The sequence below is a fragment of the Erpetoichthys calabaricus genome, chromosome 2 (genome assembly GCF_900747795.2).
Source record: "Erpetoichthys calabaricus chromosome 2, fErpCal1.3, whole genome shotgun sequence".
Lineage (NCBI taxonomy): Eukaryota > Metazoa > Chordata > Cladistia > Polypteriformes > Polypteridae > Erpetoichthys > Erpetoichthys calabaricus.
In genome coordinates this window covers 151,133,467-151,159,964 of record NC_041395.2, presented here as the reverse complement: position 1 = coordinate 151,159,964, position 26,498 = coordinate 151,133,467, and the positions used below count along the sequence as shown (strand labels likewise).

Sequence of the window (26,498 nt, the reverse complement as noted above, 5' to 3'; positions counted from 1 at the left end):
AAATGAAATACAGAATGAGAAGTGTTCATAACTTTATGATTTAGCTCCAGCTGACTAAGTTGTTTAATGCGATTGGAAATTGAGGCTGAATAACACAATACAACATTTTAATGAGTAACAAAAAATTCAGTGCATTCAGGAATACATCAACTCATAGCCGTTACCACATCATGAACAGCAGCAGATGCAAAAATTGCAAATATTTTCTATACTGTAATTTTTTTGTATAGTTTATTCAAGTTCACTGCATTTTATTGACTTTAATCACTTTGTTTTCTAAGTTTTGAAGTTTTTGAAGGAACAAAATACAGAAATATACCATATTTGCCACTAAAAACCACTTGTAAATGACTTTATGAATATTTACATCAAAACATGCAAAACATAAAATTAAATGTAATATAATAAAGTCTTAATAAATAAAAATAAATGCTTTCTTGTTGTTTTGATCCCAAAAGTTTGCTTTGTTGAGATAACCTCAGTGAGTGATCCATGTGCAGAAACTAAAATATCTGGTAGATACCGGTATTTACACTTTAAACAAAACAAAAAAAAAAAAAACAAAACAAAAAAAAGCCTTTTAAGCTAATCTGGTACCAGTGCTTATATTCCATGAAACAACTACTAGCGCCTGAACCATATCCAGCTGTTGATCAGCCAGAAAGCCACTGTGATTGAATACATGATCATTTCTCTTTTGGTACGTTCTTTGTTCTCCTCTTCTAGATGCTGCAAACGACGATTCAGTTTAATAATCTGTGAACAAAAAAAAAAAAAAAAAATGAAAAAAAAATCTTAATAGCGTCATACAAAAAAGTTTGACATTGATCCTGTGGTATATCAAGAGTTCTGTTAAAATATTTAAAACTGTTCAAGCAGCATGCCTTCATGAAATCGTGAAAAAAATGATAAGCTACCTGTCTCCGCAAAGAAGTAGCATCCACCATAGTCATGTCATCTGGAGTTCCTTCCAGTGTAGTATCACAAGCAGACAGATTATACCTGCACAAGCATATGGTTCTTAATGTTTTAACACATTTGGAAGAGAATAGATATGGACTTCTATTAAAAACATTATGCAATTGTTAAAATATATAAAAACTGATTGCCATATAATAGAGTAACTCAGAAATTCAGTAGCTTCCAAAAATATTAATACAAATGTAATTTATTTATCAGGCAGGAATATTCTAATGCACCATATGGATGATGTGTATTTAGTTCATAATATATTTCTACAGTAAAGCACAAAAATTGTTTAGAACAAAAGCATATGCAATTGTCTTTAACAGAAACCATTTTTTTAAAAACATCTGTATATGACAGGCATCACTGTTGCTTCCTTATAACATCTTTTCCAAGAATATTCCATTTAGCCCATTATAGATAATTTGTTATTCACTTAATGCTTCTAAAAATAATGTTGGGATTTGAAGGTCATCAGTTCCATGACTTGGCAATTTAATCATATCACTTGTACTTCAGCTTGCATCCTCATTTTGTGGTACCTTTTGTTGAAATTCTTGAAGCGCTTGTGTGAACTTCAATGGTTATTATATACCTGGCAACTCTAAACTGCCCTAGTGTTGAGTGAGGGTTGATGCTCACTGATTCGGTACTGTCACATGTACAGAAGTGCACATGAACATCCTTATCCTTGCCTTATGTGTGTTCATCACTCCTTTCACAGCAAATTGCTTCCTTTTGACATATCATGACATATAGAAAAATATCCTCTCAAAACGTGACTAATTCTGCTCAACAAACTTATAAGTACAATTTTTATGTTTAATGATCTAAAGTTTAAAATTGTGTGGCTTGGATTTTGGAAAATAATATAAGGATAGCACCATGGAGCAGTAGTTACTGCTGTTGTCTCACAGATCCAGTGTCATGCATTCAAATCTCATGCCCAGTCATTGTCTGTATGGAGTCTAAACATTAGATGCACAGGTTTTTCACTAGGGTCTCCAGAATTTCCTCCACATCCCAATGACTTGTGTGTAAGGTTAGCTGCTAGGAGAGAAGCAAGCACTCGAGTGAGTCCTGTGATGGAATGGTGCACCATCTAGGGTTGGTTCCTAGCTTAAGCTTAATGCACCATCATGGATTAATTAGGTTTGAGAATGTTAATTTTGTTATTATAAAAGGCACTATATACAATAAAGTTGGCTGATTTGACCTTATAACTAGTAGGCTTGCAATTATACTTCACACTCATTTAGTTTATTTCTGTAACTTCATATTCCAAAATATAGTTATAAAATGGTTGAAAACCTGGAATATGATTTAGATCCAGCTTGAAGTGTGTTATATATTGTATAGTTTTGTTCATATCATTTGCAGGTTGTCCACAGAACAACTTACAAACAGTTAACATAGAACATTTTACAAAGAGGCTGAATCTGAAAGTTTATTCCTCCTTCCTTTAACTCCTAATAATGAACAAAACAGTAAGCAATGCCAGCTCAGGCAGACATCATGCACCAGAAAAATCTAACTCTTTTATATAAACTGTGAACACAGAAGTGGTTCCAATAACGTAAATAGCTGTCCATCTCTACACCCATAAACAAATTGGGCAAAAGGATGCATCATCTTTCATTTAATGAAAGATTAAGAGTAAAATGATGCATTTTGATTATAATTGAATAAGATTTAATGTTATTCATTCCTCCACTGTTTTTAATATAATAAAAAAAATGTGAAACAGAAATCCCATTTTGAGTTAGGGAATGCCAGTTACCTGGAGCTGTGCGCAAGATTAGAGGAAGTGGCAGAAGTTGAACCCCCACGCAAGATTGGTCTAAGAAAGAATACATGAGAAACAGGAGGACAGAAATGCAGAAAAACAAGAAACAGAAAAGCAACACAATCATAATAAAATCACAGACACAAGAAAGATGGGCGATTCAAAGAAATCATATTGCACATGCAATAGAACGATAAACACGATGGCACAAAATAATGCAAAACACATAATACCTAAACTGACACACGAATCAAGATGCACACATGGCACTTGTTCACTACTTTTTTTTTTTTTTTTATTATACAACATGTGTCAAGGAGTATAAAAAAGTACTGATTCAAAGAATATACTTTAATATGTTCAACTGAATTAAATATACTACTTAAAATATGCAAAATGTATTCGCCCAAACAGAAAAATAACTAAACGTTTTCCTGTTTTGTATGTAAACATTCTGACATTATTTAGGAGCTGAAAATGTAATTACTTTTGGCCATGGCTTTACTTAACCTAGTAGTTTAAATTCCTAAATATAAAAAGGATTTTTATTTAGGTGAAAGCAGACTACTTCAGTAATATTTCTAATTAATTAAAATCAGTCAAATGATAATTTCTTAGAAAAAAAACAAAAGACTAGCTGAATTTTAATAAACTGAAACAGTGAGGAACAACATCTGGCATCACAAGTCTGTAGCTACCCTGGCTTTAGTGTAAACCAAGCAATTAATGACAAGCACATTCCACCCCCTACTAAACCAACACACTTTGTCTTTTCTGTTTATGTATCTTTAAATTAGGACTTTTTAATATTTTGAAAATTATAATTTGTAAATGTGCATTGGATCTAGTTAAAACTTCAGGTATCTCAACATGTTCAAAGTAAACTAAAATGTAAAAGCTTAATGGATTGGAATGAAGAAGTAACATACTGTATTAAATAATCCATTGACAATACAGCCCAGAGCGCTGTAGTCACCATAAACAACAGCCTGTGGCTCCATTTTATAAGAAATCAAAATGTACTCTGTGTCATTTTAATTTGTCCAGAAATTAGCAAAGAGAGATGGGCTGACAATAGGTTCTTATATTTAGGTTTGAGACAGATTTCTTTCTGCACTGTGTTCTGACTCTGTTAATAATGATTCACCGTTTTGTTTTGCTTTGTGCATATTCACTTGACAGGATCGATTATCTAGGACATTCTTACTGTAAGAAATTACTCAGTTTAAATAAAAATGAGTTACACAAAGCCACTGAATGGTCATAACATATTTCTGTAAAGCGTTGGCACATCTACTGAGGAGTTTAGGAAAACAACAAACATTAAAAAGATAAAGCTGGCGGAAATTGGGCTACTGTTGGCCGAAGGAGAAGAAGAGGGGGGAGACGTGTCCGGAGGCAGGAGGAAGGTAAGGTGAGTGGAACAGAAGGTAGGACTTTGAATGTTGGCAGTATGACTAGTAAGGGGAGAGAGTTAGCCGATAAGATGGAAAGAAGGAAGGTTGATATATTGTGTGTGCAAGAGACTAAATGGAAGGGGAGTACGGCCAGGTGGATCGGAGTCAGATTCAAATTGTTCTACCATGGTGTGGATAGGAGGAGAAATGGAGTAGGAGTTATTCTGAAGGAACGGTATGCCAAGAGTGTTTTGGAGGTGAAAAGAGTGTCAGGCAGAGTAATGATTATGAAGCTGGAAATTGGAGGTGTGATGATGGATGTTGTTAGAGCATATGTCACGCAAGTTGGGTGTGCAATGGATGAGAAAGAAGACTTTTGGAGTGAGTTGGATGAAGTGATGAACAGTGTACCCAAGGGACAGAAAGTGGTGATTGGAGCGGATTTCAATGGACATGTTGGTGAAGGGAACAGAAGAGACATGGAGGTGATGGGTAGGTATGGTGTCAAGGAGAGGAATGAAGAAGTCAGAGGATAGTGGATTTTGCCAGAAGGATGGACATGGCTGTGGTGAATACATATTTTAAGAAGAGGGAGGAACATAGAATGACATACAAGAGTGGAAGAAGATGCACACAGGTAGATTTACATCCTATGCAGAAGAGTCAATGTGAAGGAGATTGAAGACTGCAAAGCAGTGGCAGGGGAAAGTGTAGTTAAGCAGCATAGGATGGTGGTCTGTAGGATGACGTTGGAGATCAAGAAGAGGAAGAGAGTGAGGGCAGAGCCAAGGATCAAATGGTGGAAGTTGAAAAAAGACTGCAAGGTTGAGTTTAGGGAGAAGGTGAGACAGGTGGTGGCAAAGGCTAAAGAAAAAAACGTATGATGAGTTGTAGGAAAGGATGGACACTAAAGAGGGAGAAAAGGACCTGTACCAATTGGCTAGACAGAGGGACCAAGCTGGGAAAGATGTGCAGCAGGTTAGGGTAATAAAGGATAAAGATGGAAACGTACTTACAAGCGAGGAGAGTGTGTTGAGCAGATGGAAAGAGTACTTTGAGAGGCTGATGAATGAAGAGAACGAGAGAGAGAGAAGAGGTTGGATGATGTGGAGATAGTGAATCAGGAAGTGCAACGGATTAGCAAGGAGGAAGTAAGGACAGCTATGTAGAGGACGAAGAATGGAAAAGATGTTGGTCCAGATGACATACCTGTGGAAGCATGGAGGTGTTTAGGAGAGATGGCAGTGGAGTTTTTAACCAGACTGTTTAATGGAATCTTGGAACGTGACAGGATACCTGAGGAGTGGAGAAGAAGTGTACTGGTGCCGATACTTAAGAATAAGGGGGATGTGCAGGACTGTAGTAACTCCAGGGGGATAAAATTGATGAGCCACAGCATGAAGTTATGGGAAAGAGTAGTGGAAGCTAGGTTAAGAAGTGATGATTAGTGAGCAGCAGTATGGTTTCATGCCATGAAAGAGCACCACACATGCGATGTTTGCTCTGAGCATGTTGATTGAGAAGTATAGAGAAGGCCAGAAGGAGTTGCATTGTGTCTTTGTGGACCTGGAGAAAGCATATGACAGGGTACCTCGATAGGGGTTGTGGTATTGTATGAGGAAGTCGGGAGTGGCAGAGAAGTATGTAAGAGTTGTACAGGATATGTACAAGGGAAGTGTGACAGTGGGGAGGTCTGCGATAGGAGTGGAGGATGCATTCAAGGTGGAGGTGGGATTACATCAGGGATTGGCTCTGAGCCCTTTCTTATTTGCAATGGTGATGGGCAGGTTGACAGATGAGATTAGACAGGAGTCCCCGTGGAGTATGATATTTGCTGATGACATTGCGATCTGTAGCGAGAGTAGGGAGCAGGTTGAGGAGACCCTGGAGTGGTGAGGATATGCTATAGAGAGGAGAGGAATGAAGGTCAGTAGGAACAAGACAGAATACATGTGTGTAAATGAGAGGGAGGTCAGTGGAATGGTGAGGATACAAGGAGTAGAGTTGGCGAAGGTGGATGAGTTTAAATACTTGGGATCAACAGTACAGAGTAATGGGGATTGTGGAAGAGAGGTGAAAAGGAGAGTGCAGGCAGGGTGGAATGGGTGGAGAAGAGTGTCAGGAGTGATTTGTGACAGACGGATATCAGCAAGAGTGAAAGGGAAGGTCTACAGGATGGTAGTAAGACCAGCTATGTTATATGGGTTGGAGACAGTGGCACTGACCAGAAAGCAGGAGACAGAGCTGGAGGTGGCAGAGTTAAAGATGCTAAGATTTGCATTGGGTGTGACGAGGATGGACAGGATTAGAAATAAGCACATGAGGGTCAGCTCAAGTTGGATGATTGGGAGACAAAGTCAGAGAGGTGAGATTGCGTTGGTTTGGGCATGTGCAGAGGAGAGATGCCGAGTATATTGGGAGAAGGATGCTAAGGATAGAGCTGCCAGGCAAGAGAAAAAGAGGAAGGCCTAAGAGAAGGCTTATGGATGTGGTGAGAGAGGACATGCAGGTGATGGGTGTAACAGAACAAGATGCAGAGGACAGAAAGATATGGAAGAAGATGATCTGCTGTGGCAACCCCTAATGGGAGCAGCCGAAAGAAGAAGAAGAAGTAAACACTAAAGTCAATAGACACAGAGTCCATTTCTATTTCAAATATAATGCCACAACAGATAAATCTGGTACTTGTTTGGCACTTTTTGTACCTTCACTACTAACAGTCACACTAATGCAGAATATGTTTAATTGCTTAAAATTAGTCATAATTATAAATTAACTTAAGACTACTTTTAAAATGAGTTTACTGCCACTACTGTATATTCATTAAAATAATTTAGCCAATTATTTTATGGAAAATAATAGTGAATATGACTTATAAATGAATGCAGGCGGTGCGTCCTTACCAACATAGTTGAATTCATAAATATACAGAATCATGAAACACACTTTGCAAAAATAAATGGTAACATCAGAGGTACTTGACTTTAAGCATGCTTTAATGTGCAAAGCAGCCAACACCAAGCAAACACCACCCTCTGTTGAAATGACACAACACTACAAACAGCTAAGAGCCAGTCACCTTCTGTGATTTTCATCCAAAACATCCATGACCTGCTGGTAAGCCCTACGGGTGGTAGACTGGATTAGAGACAAAACGCCACGAGCTGTGTAAAGGTTTCGCCCATCTTCCGGTGAAGAAAGAGGAGGACAGACACGAGGCTGAGTTGAAGGTGATGGTGTTGCACTGTTCCAAGTAAACACCCAAGCGAGAGGAAAAAACATGCGAGTCAGAGCAAGTCAAGACAACTTTGGATTTGTTTTACAAATAGTGTAACACTTGAACACTAAGTAAACAAAATAAAAAAAAAACTGAAGAAGGCCTCTTATATAACAATAATTAAGTCATTCTTGTGAAGCAATCAACTTACATTTATTTTTATATTTTAAATAAAGTATTTTTTACCTTTTACTATTATTCTATTTTGCTGTTACTATGCAATACCAGTTAGTGCTGCTTAATGCTATTTTAAAAGAGCAAACTAAAAATACATTCAGATTGAGCCAGAAACCATTTTATAAGTAGGATTAAGCCAGTCCTTATAGTAGAATATAATTCATGAAATATTTTGTTAAATATGCACCACTATGCTCAGTTTTCTTATTGACCCATCTCAAATGCTTCCCTGTGTATCACTCATAGAAACAATCCAGCACAACTAATATGGTAGCACAAAATGCACAATACTTGCAAATGAAAAGTTGTACTCTTTTCTTCTTCAACCATCATTACTTGGTTTAAAGATACTGCCAAGCTCAAAAACATTTGGCATTGTTCTTGTTGTTTTACTACCTTTATTTATCATAATCCACAATTTCAATTTACACAGTTTAAAGTAACTTTAGCCTGGCAACCAAAAAAAAGTATTTTTAAACTAAAGAGAGGCACATTCAATATCTGATATTTTTGACAGTTTGGTAAAGATAAAAATGAAAAAATTGATACATGAATTTCTCGCTTCGATACTTTATATACACAGCCTTGAACATTCCTGCAGAAGTCTGTAACCAGATTTTGTATGTAAGTGGGAACTTCCAATGAAATTGTGCATTAATGGAAATATTGGTAAAAATGCATAATGCTTTATTTATTACTTTACAGAAAAATGTTTCAGACTTTTTAATAAAATGGCAATGAAGCAATATTACTATATTTTAAATCACAAAAAAAACAACAAATTATTTAAACTAAAATTAACCATGGGTATGTAAAGTATGATGACCTTATTCTTAAACATTCTACAGTTTTTCATGGGACTGAGTACATCATAAAGCTGGAAAAGACATAATGATGGCTCAGAAAGCCACCATTAACTAACAATTGATCCCTCAGCAGAGACATGCTGTCTTTACAAAGGGCTCGCTAACAGTGTTCTCCCATCAGGTATACTCCTAAAGACACCAAGGCTAGGCCATGTATGAAGTATTACAAGAAATGTTTTGTACTGCTAAGCTAAAGAGCCAGTTGATGTTCAAGCTATTTACCTATGACTGAGCTTACTGAGTGGCTGTCAGTTATATTCAACAAAAGTACAAAACGACTGAAAATGGTATCAGGGTCTATAGTGTTTAGTGCTATTCTTCTTGGTTAGTGACAGATACTATGTATTCATCTGGATCAAAGCTAGTTTTTATCATTCATAGGTAGAAAAACAGAAGTAACTAGATGAAAAACAATTAAAATTCAGCTAAAAAGAAAATTTTGGGAGGGTTTATGTGCTTGTTCACATGTAAAGAATTTCCGTAACTAAGAAAAAAAATGTACAGATATTCATTTTAGAATGTGAACTTAAACAGCACTTACATTCACTGCATTAAAGAAGGTCGCATAATATCTAACAATCTATTAGAGAAACATGGATTATTTACAATTGAAACATTTAGGCCTACTAGTTAATTCATCACAATATCTATCTAGTTTTATCATCATTTTATCATAACAGTGTAATAGTAAGGTTAATGGACATTGTGGATGCCACTATCTGTATGAGGTTTGTACCTCATTCTTAAGTCAAACATATTAATTTCATTTAGTTAGTGTCTCTGAATTAACCTAGTTTGTCAGATCCTTTTCAAATGTGGGGATGGGGGACTGATTTTATATGTATTTAACTGCTAAGCCAATAGTTAATAAAGACACATTTGTCAGAAATCATACTGCAAGTCTGTTAGGATAAGTCTCTACCTGCTGTGCATATGAGGGCACTTGTAGTCTTTACTTCTTTCCAAAACTGCTTTCTTTTAGTTAAGTTTCATCCAATTTGAGAAAGTGCAAGTGTAAAATCCTAACATGTTCTTAATTAAAATGAGGCATGAGCTTTGATTTAGCCACTCCAAAACACTTGATGTTTTCTTTTAAATCATTTTATTGTGGTTTCTGCTGTATGTTCTTTGCATTATTCTACTGGAAAATTAGTCTTCTCCCAATTACCAAATATTTTGATTCACATTTAAGGTTTTACTTCAGGACTTCTCTGTTCTTTGCTGAATCCACATTGTCTAATTATTTAATAAATTCTAACAGAGAAAAGCACTTAGCACAACATAGTTTTGAGAATGATGCCACTGTTGTATTTGTTCCAAACATATGTAACAATAAAACCAAAAAAATAGGTTTTGGTTTCATAAGACTAAATGTAATAATAAAGCAAAATTTAAAAATCCAAATCTGTACATCTTTTACATTGGCAGCACTGGCTGCTACACCAATATGCAACAAACAAAAATTTCCTCTTATGGGATTCATTTAAGTATCGATATATTTTGCCCTTTGAGAGTGTTACATAACATGCAATATAACTGGAAAACTTGTATTAATCATATACTGCAATCAGGTTTGAAAATGTTAGGATTTTTAAGGATTAATATTTTATAAATATACAGTGGTGTGAAAAACTATTTGCCCCCTTCCTGATTTCTTATTCTTTTGCATGTTTGTCACACAAAATGTTTCTGATCATCAAACACATTTAACCATTAGTCAAATATAACACAAGTAAACACAAAATGCAGTTTTTAAATGATGGTTTTTATTATTTAGGGAGAAAAAAAATCCAAACCTACATGGCCCTGTGTGAAAAAGTAATTGCCCCCTTGTTAAAAAATAACCTAACTGTGGTGTATCACACCTGAGTTCAATTTCCGTAGCCACCCCCAGGCCTGATTACTGCCACACCTGTTTCAATCAAGAAATCACTTAAATAGGAGCTGCCTGACACAGAGAAGTAGACCAAAAGCACCTCAAAAGCTAGACATCATGCCAAGATCCAAAGAAATTCAGGAACAAATGAGAACAGAAGTAATTGAGATCTATCAGTCTGGTAAAGGTTATAAAGCCATTTCTAAAGCTTTGGAACTCCAGCGAACCACAGTGAGAGCCATTATCCACAAATGGCAAAAACATGGAACAGTGGTGAACCTTCCCAGGAGTGGCCGGCCGACCAAAATTACCCCAAGAGCGCAAAGACGACTCATCCGAGAGGTCACAAAAGACCCCAGGACAACATCTAAAGAACTGCAGGCCTCACTTGCCTCAATTAAGGTCAGTGTTCACGACTCCACCATAAGAAAGAGACTGGGCAAAAACGGCCTGCATGGCAGATTTCCAAGACGCAAACCACTGTTAAGCAAAAAGAACATTAGGGCTCGTCTCAATTTTGCTAAGAAACATCTCAATGATTGCCAAGACTTTTGGGAAAATACCTTGTGGACTGATGAGTCAAAAGTTGAACTTTTTGGAAGGCAAATGTCCCGTTACATCTGGCGTAAAAGGAACACAGCATTTCAGAAAAAGAACATCATACCAACAGTAAAATATGGTGGTGGTAGTGTGATGGTCTGGGGTTGTTTTGCTGCTTCAGGACCTGGAAGGCTTGCTGTGATAGATGGAACCATGAATTCTACTGTCTACCAAAAAATCCTGAAGGAGAATGTCCGGCCATCTGTTCGTCAACTCAAGCTGAAGCGATCTTGGGTGCTGCAACAGGACAATGACCCAAAACACACCAGCAAATCCACCTCTGAATGGCTGAAGAAAAACAAAATGAAGACTTTGGAGTGGCCTAGTCAAAGTCCTGACCTGAATCCAATTGAGATGCTATGGCATGACCTTAAAAAGGCGGTTCATGCTAGAAAACCCTCAAATAAAGCTGAATTACAACAATTTTGCAAAGATGAGTGGGCCAAAATTCCTCCAGAGCGCTGTAAAAGACTCATTGCAAGTTATCGCAAACGCTTGGTTGCAGTTATTGCTGCTAAGGGTGGCCCAACCAGTTATTAGGTTCAGGGGGCAATTACTTTTTCACACAGGGCCATGTAGGTTTGGATTTTTTTTTCTCCCTAAATAATAAAAACCACCATTTACAAACTGCATTTTGTGTTTACTTGTGTTATATTTGACTAATGGTTAAATGTGTTTGATGATCAGAAACATTTTGTGTGACAAACATGCAAAAGAATAAGAAATCAGGAAGGGGCAAATAGTTTTTCACACCACTGTACACATCAGCCAAGTTATTTTATTAATTTTACATTGAGATGCGATATGGTAATTATCAGTAGTTGGTGTTGGTAAAAAAAAAAAAAAAAAAAAACAAACAAAAAAAAAAACCGTAAGAGCTGAGTTTTCAGTGGAAATCCTCTTTTTATTAGGATGGGTTAAAGAATAATCATTTTAGGTACAAATGGAAGAAATTAGGTTTCTCTGCAGGTAATTACGGCTTACTTCCTATGATTGATTGATGAGACTGGTACTCTAAAAGGACAGGGGATACAGGCTTTGTGCCGAGAGGAGACAGTGGAAGTGGTTTGGAGGAGGTGTACATAGTAAAGCCCACCAGGGGTGGAGCCAGGGCATACGAGAGGCATTGCTCTATATTTCACACATTCACTAGTCATTGTCCAGGACAAGCTGTAAACTGTTTCTAAGGAAACAGAAATTTAGTCCATCCTCCTCTGTATGTTGACACTAGTACCCCTTAAGAATGATCAAATACCTTTTAATACGTTTTAACTATCTGTCATTTTCCTTCAATTGTTTAAACTGCCAAGATTCCACATTACTGTATTTTTTTTTTACTTTTCATTTTTCACTGCTTTGGCACATCTTTGCCAAATGCAAATGGTGGTGTTTTCAAGATTTCTGCATTTATGGCATACTGTAATCAATTGTTTCTCTTATTATTCCCATCATAAACTTCAAATACACAAACACAGATTTCTGTAAGCCATACTGTACTTTATACAGAAACTATATAGGGATGACAATTATCATGAAAGGTGCTATCTAGAACAAGACTGGTCATTCAGAATACTGTAGAGGTAGGTTAAATAGCATACTTAGCTACAAGAGCACTACAACTGGCAATCATAACTAACATTTTTTTAAAAAGCAGATACTATCAGACATCACATGCACACCAAACAAAAACAGACTCACCATTTCCATGCCTGTGACTGAAATTAAATCACCAAATAAAGACAAAGGAAAGCAGGAAGAGAACATAAGTTGATTAATGAACCTTTAAAGAAAAATGGTAAATAAGTTATTTACTCACGCAGAGTCATTTTTGACCAGCTGCCCATTTTGACGGACAGCATTTTCACTCATGGAGCGTTCCCTCCGCAGCCGACCCAAAGGTCGAGCCTAAGAGAAAACAGAGTATGTGAATGAGACATATAGTTATATCCAATGTAACTGCCAAATGTTCTTTTTAACTGGTCACACAAAGTAGAAATGTACAACCCTTATTAAAAAGCAAAAGAAAGTTAATTACATTTCACACCAAGAACAATAAAAAAACAAGGAAGCAAGAAGACCTACAGAAAAGTGAAATAAGCATTAAAAAATCGTGCATATTACATAAAACTCTTCTGAACAGACACACTCATAAATACATACAGACAATGTGAAAATCTAGTTAAGCAGCATTTGGGTGAAGATATTCCCAGTATCAATTATACTATAATAAACAAATATGTTTTTTTGTTAAACATATTGCATATAGTTTGATTGTAACATTTTTCATGGATGCCAGTTATAGATCATAACATTTTAATATAATACTGGCTTATATGTGTTAAAAGTTAACTTGCATAGCGAAAAAAACAGTTCAATAATTATTAACGTGCAATTATCCAAATTTTATTAAAGCCAGTTTTGCTAAGCAAAATCTTTTTTGAAAGTAAATAATTTATTGAATGTTAGAAAAGCAGCAATACATAGAATATAATCATGATTGAGAATTGTGTAATATGTAACATTTGATGAATCTCCAAACAAATGACTCCAAGAACCAGGTACGGTATACCCTTATTGTGACACTCACAAATTACTCATATTTATCTTTTTTCCTTTTGTTTGTATTAAAAGTATTTTAACCCAATTAAGACAGTTTTGTAACTGTCTGTAAAGTGCACAGTATATGACTGGCAAGGGTTAATTTATTTTGGCTAAATGTTTAAAAGATTTGCATTCTTACAATTCTTTGTGCACTGCTGTTTAAAGCTGCTTTCTATGAAAGTATTAAATTGCCAAGATATTTTCTTGATTATTTGAAATTTTGCCATATTGAAGAATATAAAACGCTTCATAAAATAATGTTTCACCATAATTATTATTTTTGATTCTTTGTGCAGTAAAATAAAGGCAATAATACTTCTCTTGATTTCTTTTTTAGTGGCTTTTGTTTAAGGTGTTCTATGAAAATTTTCATTGTTTCTACTTTGCTTTTATACATACCATAATGGCGGTTATCAAAAATTGCACAATTTACATCTTAAAATTCCACTATAAATTCCTAATTAAGATATTGTAACTTTGCTTTCTTTGTAAACTGCCTTGTGATTGTGCATTCTGTGATATGACCCATCTATGTGTTTTCTAATTGTAAGAAGAATGTAAAATTAATATGGGGCAGAGCCTATCTAAGGAGTAGCAGGCAAAAAGTTAGTTATACTCTTGGTGGTATGTTAACACTGCCAAACAAAGATTATTTGGAAGTTAAAGTTGCCAAATTCATTCTGGTCAAATACTTTGTTTATTTTTTCATCCTTATTGTCATTATTTAATGTATACTACATTTTCTTTAACATACTAAATAAAAAGAGTGACAATTTTCATTTTAATTCTTCAACAATTTCTCAAAAAGCTGCATTTCTCATTTCATCTGCATACTTCAAAAGGAAGCATGAATACAGAATAACCTTATCATAGTCACCTCTTCATTTTGAGGATTTTGAGCAACATTTCTCTCCAGGTCCATGAAATCTAGAGGTCTTTCAGTGAGGGTTAGAACACGGGGTGGTGTCTTCAGAGCTAAGGATTCTAATGGCGTTGATTGAATAAGATCAAGATCCCTAGGCCTGGAATATGTTGAATCCTCATGATCACCTATCAGAAAAAAGAAAAAAAGCAAAATACAAGAAAAATTATATCCAAAATCTATCTGTAAATGGTAAATATGATATAGGTATGAAAAGACTCCATAGGAATGCACCATATGATTCAGAAGAAAACAGACAGTAATACTGAAAATGGCATTTTTTCCCCCTGTGTTTTATAATTATTTCTTATCCTTGAAGTTAAATTGCACCTTAACTACATCAAATAACATGTGCATTAGGCCATCAACTGTGTGAGGGATTGTTTCATATTGAACATCCATAGACTTTTAATAAAACACTTTGTCATTAGATGCATTACTGATAAGCAGATACTGTAGAAATACTATTTTATTGTACACATATTTTACAAGTAATTCATGTTTCCTCATTGTAACACTGGCTCCTGGGTTAAGAAGGAAGGTTTTGGACAATTTTGTTTAGAAAGTAGTATTATCAAAAATAAATTTATAAATACATATAAAATTTTGAAATGGTAACAATACTAATTTTCTTTAGTATCAATTCAATCCACATCACATGCGCTTTGCTGGTCAGTGAGTTTAGGGTCATACAGTACCGTACGCTCTCTCTCTCTCTCTCTCTCTCTCTCTCTCTCTCACACACACACACACACAAATCTGCTGTAGGGCTATTAGATTAGCCAAAAATTAGGATTCACATGTTCACCAAAAAATAAGTGCATATTCAAATATATTTGAACATGGTGTAAATATTTTGTGTGCTATACCTGTTTATATATTTATACCATCCATTTTAATGATCAGGGTTACTGGGAAGCTATAGCCCGTCCCAGCAAGCACAGGGTACTAGGTAGTAACAATCCCTGGACAGGATGCCAGTCCATCCCAGGGTGAAAGCACAAACACATACAAACATTAGAGCCAATTCAGCACTGCCAATGCATCTAACCTGCATGTATTTGGACTGTTGGAGGAAACCAGAGCGCCCAAAAGAAACCAACGTGGACATACAGTAAGGTGAACTTGCAGACTCCACACAAAGGACATGGGACACAGAACCCAAGCTTCTTGTTGCGAGGCAGCAGTATTACCACTGAGCCGCCCTGTTTATACCATATGATCTTTTTAATATGCCTCCTTATTTTATGGTCCTGGTAAGTCTTCAGAGAATGAAGTGTTTATGAATTGTGGACAGTTGCTTAAAAGAAGAGATGAACTGCATCATTTAAATGAATGTGGCACTTGAAAACAAAGTCATTCCCAAAAATGTGATTCTTATATTTGTGAATAAGCTAATATAAAAGCACAAAGTGGAATAAAATATTATGAGGATACTGGTTTCCCGTGGAATTCAGTTTTAAATTCAAGATGCATTAAAGCATGATAGTTTAACATGTTGTTCTGTGACAGACCCTTTCATGCTTATCCGTAAAATTCACTCTGCCACTTAAATTTTACTTGTGGAGTCTGCGTTTGGAGTTCATAGATGTATTATATGCTATTTTTATTTTAATGGTTGCTCTTTCTTTGAACTCTGACAGTAAACTTTGTTAAGAAGGTACTCTTTTCAGGTGTTCATAGTAACATAGAATCTATGGGTGGCAAACTTCAGTCCTGGAGTGCCACAGTGACTGCAGGTTTTCATTCTAACCATCTTCTTCATTAGTTTTTGCTGCTAATTAAATTCTTTTGCCTTAATTTTAATTAACTTGATTCAGGTCCCTTAGTTGTTTCTTTTTCTTTCATTAGCTGCTAAGCAATAATGAGACACAAAACAAGGTGCCACATTATCAGCTCACCCAAGCCCATCACACAATATCTGAAAATAAAGAAAGGTGAAGGTCTCAGTAAGGTTGATCTCTCAGGTCCCCAAAACATTTTGACAATGTTCTTAGAAAAAACAGAAAATCAACAGTTATGGAAATGTCTGCTGTGTCAGAATGAGAGCAGCAACAAGCCATAGCATTAAATAACGAGTTTAATTAACACTAAGAATCGGCTTCTCATTAAGAAACTGGTTGGAGTGAAATTAGTTGGAGTTTGAAGCCCCAATTTAGCTGGTCAACTGTTGACTTGTTTCACATTTGATTTCTGTTTGGCTGTCATTTAATGAAGAAAATAATTAATTCAAAGCACTGAATCCTTAAAAACAGGGCTATTAGCAGTAAAAATTGGTCACGGATTAGGAAAAGGGTTAGAATGAAAACCTGCAGCCACTGTGGCACTCCAGGACTGGAGTTTGCCACCCCTGACATAGATGTTATGCGAGATAAACTTGGGAAGTGGTAATTTGTTTTACTAAAAAGTTAAGAGTTCTACAACTTTTTGGTGAATATGGACCAGGGTATGATTTAAAAAATAAAAAAAACAAAAATAAAACACCACAATAAATAAAATACTGATTATTTGCAGGTGTTCCATTAATTGCAAGATTATGATTATACTACCAAATTTTGAAGCTTATAAACACAATTTATTTAGAAAAGCATGTTTTGATTAATAGAAAACACTGAACAATGAAGAAATGTTCATGAGCGGTGCACATACGAAATCAACCTAAACAGCTAATGGTTTTGCAAGTAATGTACCAGGAATGTAATTTTATTAACCAAAGCAGGCTATAGTGAAGGTTGTAGTCAAGCTAACGCCAGTTTATAATGTGTTCTTCCTTCTAAAATAGTGCTGCTTTTGTCTCAACCTTGATTCTACAAATAGCTGTTCAGCTTCATTTTGACTGCTCCTCTGGAAAAAGGGCTTGGTCCTGATGTTTCAGCATTCTGAAATAGCTACAGGAAAACCAAAGAATGTCAGCCTGTTGCAGTCAATTAACTATGAAGACTTCATTTTCATTGGAAAAATTTAATTTGCGCACAGCTTTCCAAAAGAAACCAGTCAAACACGTTAAAAAACAAAAAAAAAACTGATTTCATGAGCCCCCTGTGTACACTAAAAACCTTTCCTGACCCATATTTGGGGGAGTAAGTGGGTTGTCATATATTGTTACAAGGAAGGTGCAAACTTTTGCACCTAGGATAGGAATGGAGAATGTGCGTCTAAGGCAGTGATTGTGCAGACTTGACTTAAATGTGTCAAACTCAATTTTACATTCTACTTCATTGTGTTATTTACAGAATAGTGAACAAGAAAATATTGACTTAATCATTAATCACTATTTATTGTCCAGCCCTAATGATAACCGTATGTGAGAAAGTAGCCCTTCCTTACTCATCGGTCCATTTACTTCTTGAGAATAGTTTTACCAGGTTAGAGTTATGTCAGGACAACTTGGTGGCTCAGAACGTTATAACGCTTTTATTGAGAACCCGGCCATTGGGCCCAAGAAGGCTCGCTAATCTTATTCTCTTAATTTTTTCCAAAATAACATTGAGTTGAAATTTGAAAATCTCTGTGGTTTGGCACTACTGTATCATCTTCTAATTTCTCATCCTTGTTTAAACCCTGGGTCAACACTAAACTGGCCCAGTACATGTGTGTGACTGTGCTCTATGATGAAATAGTGTTCCATCCACGATTGGTTCCCATCCTATGCCTAACGCAGCAAGGCAGGGGTACCAAATTCTGGAGACTTCGAAATAGATAACTGGACTTGGAAAAATGAATGAGTCATCTGAAGCCACTGAGTCGCCTGATCACCTGACTGCCCCAGTATGTGCTAAAGGGAGTTCCAAAATTTGCTTTTCCTTTCCTGATATAGTATACAGGTCAAATTCCGTTAAAACCAATATCATTACAACAAAGTATTTTTACGATCCCTAAAGTTTCCCCCTAAGACAGACACTATCAAAATCTTGTTACTACGAAATACATTCAGCAGATACTTTCATTACAATGAAATGCCTGAATGAATCATCCACAGCAGCTCAGTTGTGCACAATGATCCCAAAACAGAAACATTGTAAATATTTCTCTTTCTTCTAAACTTTCCTCGTACTGTTTTTTTGCTATGTTTGTTTTCTGTGGTTTTCAGCGGTACCTTTTGCTTATTGCTCGTCAACATCTGAAAAACATCCACTGGAATTTAACTCATTGTCACCCTCCTATAGAAATGTCAGAAACGAAAAAAAGACAATAGTTCACATTAGAAAAGAAAACTTGAAAATTTTGTGGCTCTTGATTACGGCAAAAAGAAAAAAAAGACGTCAGTCAATTCAGAATTTAGCCATCGACACTGTCAACTTTCTTGAAAGACCAAACAAAAATCTCAGGTTGTAAACCTCAGGCCTCAGAGCAAACGTATGCAAACTGCTCCATTTGAAGACGTCGAAAAAGCAGTTTTTATGTGGTTCAGTGATGCTCGTTCAAGAAACATTTAAGTGACTATTAGTGGGCCACTCATTCAAGAAAAAGTCACTCAAAGCTTTTACTGTCAGCTGAGGTGTTCTAATTCGCTTTCGGGATCATTTTGGAATTGCAGCCAAAGCAATATGTGGAGAAGAATCTGCAGTTACAAATGAAAAAGCAAATGAATGGCGTGCAGATGAAATCAGGAAAATCATTTCAGCTTATGAGCCTAAAGACATCTAGAGTGCTGATGAGACTGGAATCTTCTACCAGCTGCTACCGCATCACACTTTAGCACTCAAAGGTGATCCATGCCAAGGAGGAAAAATATCTAAACAAAGGTTGACAGCTCTGCTTTGCTGCAATTCAACTGGCAGCCCAAAAGTTATTCCTCTCATCACTGGCAAATCGACCAGTGCGTTACATTCCTTCCCTGAGAGTATAAAGCAAATCAGCGAGCTTGGTTGACTCAAGACATTTTGGAAAACTGGCTGTGACAACTTGGCAAGGATATGAAGATTCTGCTTATGATTGATACTGTGTTGCCCACAGCATGCTTTCACATTTAGATAATGTTCGTATTGAATTCTTCCTACCCAATTGCATGGCAGTGCTTCAGCCATTGGATTTGGGCATCATTTGCACCCTGTAAGTGTATTATTGCAAGGAAATGCTTAGAAAAAATTCTCGTCAGCATAACTTGTAGACAGGAAAAGCTGAAAATTAACGTGAAAGAAGCTACTGAAACGACTGCAAACGCCTGGACGCAAGTTAAAGAAAGCACTATAGTGACAAATACAGAATCTCATTACTACGAACTTTTCATTACAACGAAATATTTTTAGGTTCCTTCCAATTCCTTGTAACGGAATTTGACCTATATTATATATACAGCACATACCTACACAAAGGCCTTGTGGCAGGAGGCTAGGGGCCAGACCCAGCCGGGATGCCTGGAAGGACCGGGAGGTGGTCTATATGTCCCCCGAGGAGGCAACTGCCCTGGATAGTGAGGGGACCACGGGGACGAAATGAGGAGGCCCATGGCCACCGCCAGGGGATGCTCTGAGCATCATGGAGCCTGGGAGATCCGTGCTTCCGCCACACCTGGGAAGCTGGAGGAAGGTCCTTCCAAGGACACCCGGAGTGCTTCCAGGTGCTCATATAGCACTTCTGCCACACCAGGAAGTGCCGCCGAAAGGACATCAACGAGCACCTGGAGCACATCCGGGTGACTATAAAAGGAGCCGCCTTCCTACAGTCGGGGAGCTGCAGTCGGGAGGAAGAAGACAGAACTCGGTGGAGAGTAGTGGAGGCGGTGAAGGACCATTTGAAGGCCTGTGAGAGGGTGTGTGGTGCAGGGGCACTGTGTGCTGCGTGGACTTGATATGAATAAACGTATGCTATTTGTAGACGTTCTGGTGTCTGCCTGTCTGTGTCCAGGGCTGGCTTCGACAGCCTAAATGACTTCTAAGCTCAGAAACATTTGAACATACACTTTCAATTAAGAAATCAATTCAATACATACATTTTTACATTATCTGCGGTGGGCTGGCGCCCTGCCCAGGGTTTGTTTCCTGCCTTGTGCCCTGTGTTGGCTGGGATTGGCTCCAGCAGACCCCCAATGACCCTGTAGTTAGGATATAGCGGGTTGGATAATGGATGGATGGATTTTTACATTATTAAACAGCAAAAAAAAAAAAAAAATGGAACCCAAATGAGTGGCATGGATATTTTCCAGTTTAACTCACAACAATAATTTAAAAATCAGTAGAAAAATGAATAAACTGGTTTTTAGTGGTAAAATTTTACTGGTGAATATGCAAAAAAATCTATCAAACTGTATAACCATCTTTGTACAGCAAATTCTACAGCAATGATTTTTCAAGAAAATAAATAGGCTTCTGGAACTTCACAAAGCTAATAACTGTACCAAGTTTCATTCAGACTGGATGATTTGGTTTTGAGCAATTGGGTCCATAAGCTCACATCCAAACATACTACAAAAGTGATTAAATTATACTGTGGGTTGCCAAAAATGTTTGCATTATGACACATACATCCTTTTGGTATTTGTAGAAAATATAATGAATAAAAGGAAATCTGCAAATTAACCAAGACCACTCATAAATGAAAACAATAAAAAAGTGAAGTGGAATTTTACTTACAATATACATAAAAATCAGAACAACAAAAAAAAACTTATTAGACATCCGCTTCTTTTTCTGCATCAGTACATTCAGCTCACAAACTTTAATGTGTAATTACACGAATATGGAAGGTGACCTCCATGACTGGTAATGCGTAAAAACACAAATTTAATGATTGCAGATATATTGACCTTGACATTTATTATGTTTCAGTTAAAAGTTTTTATATATTATTCAAATCATTGACTTACATTAAATCTGTTATCCAAAAAGGTGTGTCATGATTTACAACTGTAGGGGGGGGGGGGGAACAGTTCCTCCTAGAAGTATGAAAGAGTCTTACTAGGGAGGTTGAACATGTAGTAAACCTAGCTAGAAAGTTTGAAAATATGAATACTCCTAAAAAGGGAAACAAAAAAGAGAGAGAGGGATGCTCACCCCTAATATGCAGTCCATCTGGGAACCGTACTGAGCAAGCAAACATAATGTTTGTGCCCATGTGTATGTGCTCTTTCCACAAAACCATTAGAGTCATGACATTTCAATTATGAATGTCCGTATGTCCACTGGCTTTTAGATACACGGCGATAAGTAATAATTGTCATGTCATTTTCTAACCCGCTTAACACAGACCAGGGTCAAATTTAGAGGGGGGGGTTTGGGGGAAAGGAGAGCGGTGGCTTTGCCTAACACAGCTAGGAACAAACCCTGGACTGGGTGCCAGGCCATCCTTAGGCAAACAAACAGACACACACACACACCAAACATTCACTACAGCTAATTTAGCATCACCAATTTACCTAACTTGCATGTCTTTGGACTGTGGGACGAAACCCACACAGACAAGGGGAGAACATACAAGCTCCACACAGGGAGGACCCAGGATGCAAACCCTGGTCTCTTTACTGTGAGGCAGCAGCGCTACCACTGCACCACGATGCTGCCCCTAAGTAACAATAATGAGTCTCTTTATAGGCTTAAATGCTGAGCAGATTCTGCCAAGGTGAGGTCTGGTAGCAAAGTAGTTGAACAATATAAAAACTTTATGTAACACCTTCAACCCCTGTCCTACACTTATCTTATGAACCTGTGTGTAAACTGTACTACATATAAGTAATGAAGTATGTACAACACAGTTTTCCACTGTTGGTATATGAAAATTTCTCGCATGGGCTACAGGTATTTAATTCGGTTCCTACTATTGTGTGTTGTGATAACCATAATAGTAAATATGCCTGAAAGAAACATGTACAGTAATGCCTTGCTATATCGCGCTTCGCCTTTCGCGGCTTCACTCTATCGCGGATTTTATATGTAAGCATATTTAAATATATATCGCGGATTTTTTGCTGGTTCGCGGATTTCTGCGGACAATGGGTCTTTTAATTTCTGGTACATGCTTCCTCAGTTGGTATGCCCAGTTGATTTCATACAAGGGACGCTATTGGCAGATGGCTGAGAAGCTACCCAACTTACTTTTCTCTCTCTCTCTCTCTTGCGCTGACGTTCTCTGATCCTGACGTAGGGGGATTGAGCAAGGGGGCTGTTCACACACCTAGACGATACGGACGCTCGTCTAAAAATGCTGAAAGATTATCTTCATGTTGCTCCCTTCTGTGCAGCTGCTTCGTGAAGCGACATGCTGCACGGTGCTTCTCATACTTAAAAGCTCAAACGGCACGTATTGATTTTTGATTGTTTGTTTTTCTCTGTCTCTCTCTCTCTCTCTCTCTCTTTCTCTGCTCCTGACGGAGGGGGTGTGAGCTGCCGCCTTCAACAGCTTTGTGCCGCGGTGCTTCGCATACTTAAAAGCCAAACAGCCCTATTGATTTGTTTGCTTTTCTCTCTCTTTCTGACATTTAGTGCTCCTGACGCGCACTCCTTTGAAGAGGAAGATATGTTTGCATTCTTTTAATTGTGAGATGGAACTGTCATCTCTGTCTTGTCATGGAGCACAGTTTAAACTTTTGAAAAAGAGACAAATGTTTATTTGCAGTGTTTGAATAACGTTCCTGTCTCTCTACAACCTCCTGTGTTTCTGCGCAAATCTGTGACCCAAGCATGACAATATAAAAATAACCATATAAACATATGGTTTCTACTTCGCGGATTTTCACCTTTCGCGGGGGGGGTCTGGAACGCAACCCCCGCGATGGAGGAGGGATTACTGTAATGGTGAATGCAGATTTTCCCCTTTACGGAGGGTGGGGGGTGTAAAAAAAAACAAAACAAAAAAAAAAAAACACACTAAAGACACAAGGAAGAGGATCTCCCTTCAAATGAAGGCCTGCCTGCAATTACAATCCTCTCAGGAACATGCATCATAACACCAGCTGTAAATATATCATATCAGGCTTTGAAGATAATTTTGAAAATTTAAGAGAGTAACAATAATGAAAATGAAACCCACACAAAAAAACTAGAAATGTCTGAAATATGATCTGTTTAAAAATAGATTTAATGACTGTCAAAAAGGGTCAGTAACATAATCTAGTTTTGAGTATATAATCTGATAGTAATATAATAACCAGACACCCAAAATAACAAAAAAAAAATCGGTTACATACATTGTTAAGCAGTACTCTCACTTAAGGTCAGAAGTTAGGTTGCAATCCATCCAGTTTTCAGGCTCTATGCCTGGTTTCAAATATTATTTGTCCATTTTGTCAATGCATTCCTGAAATATGGTGAATGCAGATTTTCCCCTTTACAGGGGGTAAAAAAAAAACATACAAAAGACACAAGGAAGAGGATCTCCCTTCAAATGAAGGCCTACCTGCAATTACAATCCTCTCAGGTACATGCATCATAACACTTGAAGGATGATTCTCTTCCATGCCACTCTGGAGATCTTCACTTCCTGTAGGTGCCACCTTCAGTTTTTCTGGAATCCTCATACGCTGGCTAATACCTTCTGTATATTCAATCTCATACTGAATGCGGCTAATTTCTGCCATTTCTGCAGTAGGGGAAGGGAATGCTGCACCATTCATTGAGCTTCAAAGAAACAAACAAAGCAAAACAGCAGACAAAATTAACTCATCTGGATTATTTCAAGGTTTTGGAAAATAATTTCAACCATCCCTTTTCCAGTGTACAACTCTGCTAAAAAGTCTCAAGCACATGTTTATATATGGCTTTCATTTATTTAACTTACAAAAACACTTTGTACGAAAAAATACCAGCAAAAACAACTGATGATCTTTCCCCTTCTTTAGGCTTATTTGAAGTGTAGATGTACATTAGAACCAGTTGTTCCTGGCTACTTCCCTGAGCTAAATTCAAGGTGTCAAAGATCCCTGAGCCAAACCTTGCAAAACGAGAACTGTAACCCTAGGACAGCACCTTGGTGAGGCAACTATCGAACACTGAAAAAAACATATTTTAGTACCCATTTTCATACTTTCAATTTTAAAATTTTCTGCACCTCAACATATTTAATTTAATTTGCTGGCAGTACTAAAATCTTACTTCCTATTTGATCACTCAATAACCATGTAATTTGTTCACGGACAAAATAAGATATTGAACTGTCTCATGATAACATATCAATAAACCATACACAAAATCCATTCAATTTTCTTTATTTGTAGATCAGACCTAATACTTCTTCTGTTCATATACAAAGACGTTACGTTCCATGTGCCACTTAACAGCACTAATACATTACCAGACTATTAAATATATATTTTTTCTTTTGCTTAATAAAAGGGAATAACCTGCAATAAAGCATAACTAATTGGGCAACTGTTTTTATTTGCTAAAGTTAACTTAAGCTTGAAGACATTTATCCTAATTCACTTTCACTTTTTAGGGATCGAACATTTTTATTGGAGTTCAATAACAAAAAACAACGATCATGAAAAGGATCCTAATCAAGTAACATCACGAAAATTTTCACTTTTACTTTTGAAATAACGCAAGCTGTTGGGCGTGCAAAGAAGATTTAGATAAGTGCATGCACATGATTAGTTATTTCTGATCTTTTTCCGCAATACAAGTATTTGACGACGGAAAGAACTAGGGGAGCATGCATAAAGCGAATGCCTCCTCTCGCTTAAATTCAGTATGTTCTAAGCCAATGTTCATCTGTATCCTCAATGTCGAATATGAGATTTTATACGGTAACTTATTTCAAACTATTTCACAAAAAAACATCCGTAATATATCACAACCTAAATTCATTTTCACATTGAAAATAGATAGCATACACAGTTCAGCTCTTGTTTACTTGAAGTCTGAACAATTGTCATTTTAATATGATTACCAGCGCAAATCAGCAGTAGAAATATCCAAGATAATCGTATTACGAGGCCCAAAGCCAGACGAGAATACGCCGCCACTCACCTTGTCGCTTTGTTGTGCGCCTCCGTTGTTCGGATAGCTCGCTTTTCTAAGGTGCTTAGTGCACAGACTCTGGCATGTCCATAACCATTCGTTAGGAAAATCGAAATGACACCCAAAACAATTCTTCACTATCGGTTTGACAGGATAATACCGAAAAACGAAGGGAAATACCCGTTAGAGTATACCGTACTAAAGGTAGTTTGAACCTCCGCAGCCACCGTCCAGATTTCAAAACCGGAAGTGCATATAAACCGGCCGGCTTGAGCCGCCCCTCCCGCCGTCGTTTCAAGTCTAGTGTGTTGTGTGATGAGGATGAGTAGATGTTTAGTTTTAAAGTTTCATTCTGAGTTGTCATCTTTCTCCATTTTGTTTGGCAATATTAATATGAATATGCGCACGAAATTTATGATACGTATGTTTCATTTTTCATAACTTTAAATACAATTTTTGTACTACCAAAACGTGTCATAAACGATTACTTTATTGGGTGCAATGGGTGACATTGTATTTATTGTTTTGTTGGTACTGTGCTAATGTCACTGGTCTGTGGGAGACATGCAGGTACGAATTGCGATATGTACACCTAGCAATAAACTTAAAACATGTTCATTCTACTCCGTTCAAAAACTCTATAAACGATACGCATTTAGGGGATCACCAATGTGTCACTTCTGCTGCTCGTTGGGAACCAATTTTGCCATCTTTTTTCTCCTTTGTTGGTCTTTGTGTCACTTATCGTGCTTCAGATTTTTACCCAGAGTTACCACGTGTTCAACGGTCCAAATCCGCAAATAATGAAAGTTAATCTAATTAACCCCTAATATTTCTTTCAATTACACCTTTTATTGGATTTTGCCGATGTCAGCAGCGATCTGTTCTGGGCAATATATGCTGCGACAAAGTAGCTAAGCAATGTGAGTTCTCTATAGTCCCTAAAATTATGAGGTTTAAATGACTGATAGAACTTTTATTTATCTCAAGGGGGAAATTTGAGATTTTTACAGGCGTTCCATAAATAAATAATCACATAAGAACATAAAAAATTTGACAGAGGACAGGAGACCATTCGGTCCATCAGGCTCATTTGTTTAGTCAATAGTAAGCTGTCCCAATATCTCATCCAGATGCT

The 26,498-nt window shown here is 37.0% G+C and overlaps 1 protein-coding gene across 3 annotated transcripts; it reads right to left on the bottom strand.

Annotated features, from left to right (window-relative positions):
* Nucleotides 1-19: 19 nt before the first annotated feature.
* mffa (mitochondrial fission factor a) lies at nucleotides 20-25,594 on the bottom strand. Of its 3 annotated transcripts, XM_028794635.2 has the most exons (8): nucleotides 25,370-25,594; nucleotides 23,799-24,019; nucleotides 14,424-14,596; nucleotides 12,762-12,850; nucleotides 7,229-7,393; nucleotides 2,747-2,806; nucleotides 918-1,002; nucleotides 20-756 (listed from the first exon to the last, which is right to left on the bottom strand). In XM_028794635.2, exons 2-8 carry the CDS (start codon nucleotides 24,013-24,015, stop codon nucleotides 625-627), a joined length of 921 nt encoding a protein of 306 aa, XP_028650468.1. In that variant the 5' UTR covers nucleotides 24,016-24,019; nucleotides 25,370-25,594; the 3' UTR covers nucleotides 20-624. The 3 variants fall into 3 exon arrangements, with proteins under 3 accessions (XP_028650468.1, XP_028650469.1, XP_028650471.1); XM_028794636.2 differs by lacking the exon at nucleotides 2,747-2,806; XM_028794638.2 differs by lacking the exons at nucleotides 2,747-2,806; nucleotides 7,229-7,393.
* Nucleotides 25,595-26,498: the final 904 nt, after the last annotated feature.

Excerpts from the sequence above, each read along its gene's own strand:
- mffa (XM_028794635.2), bottom strand. The coding sequence starts at position 24,015 with ATGAATGGTGCAGCATTCCCTTCCCCTACTGCAGAAATGGCAGAAATT. Across the intron at positions 2,807-7,228 it reads TTGGATGAAAATCACAGAAG|ACCAATCTTGCGTGGGGGTT; the intron begins GTGACTGGCTCT and ends ATTCTTTCTTAG. Across the intron at positions 757-917 it reads CTACTTCTTTGCGGAGACAG|ATTATTAAACTGAATCGTCG; the intron begins GTAGCTTATCAT and ends TTTTGTTCACAG.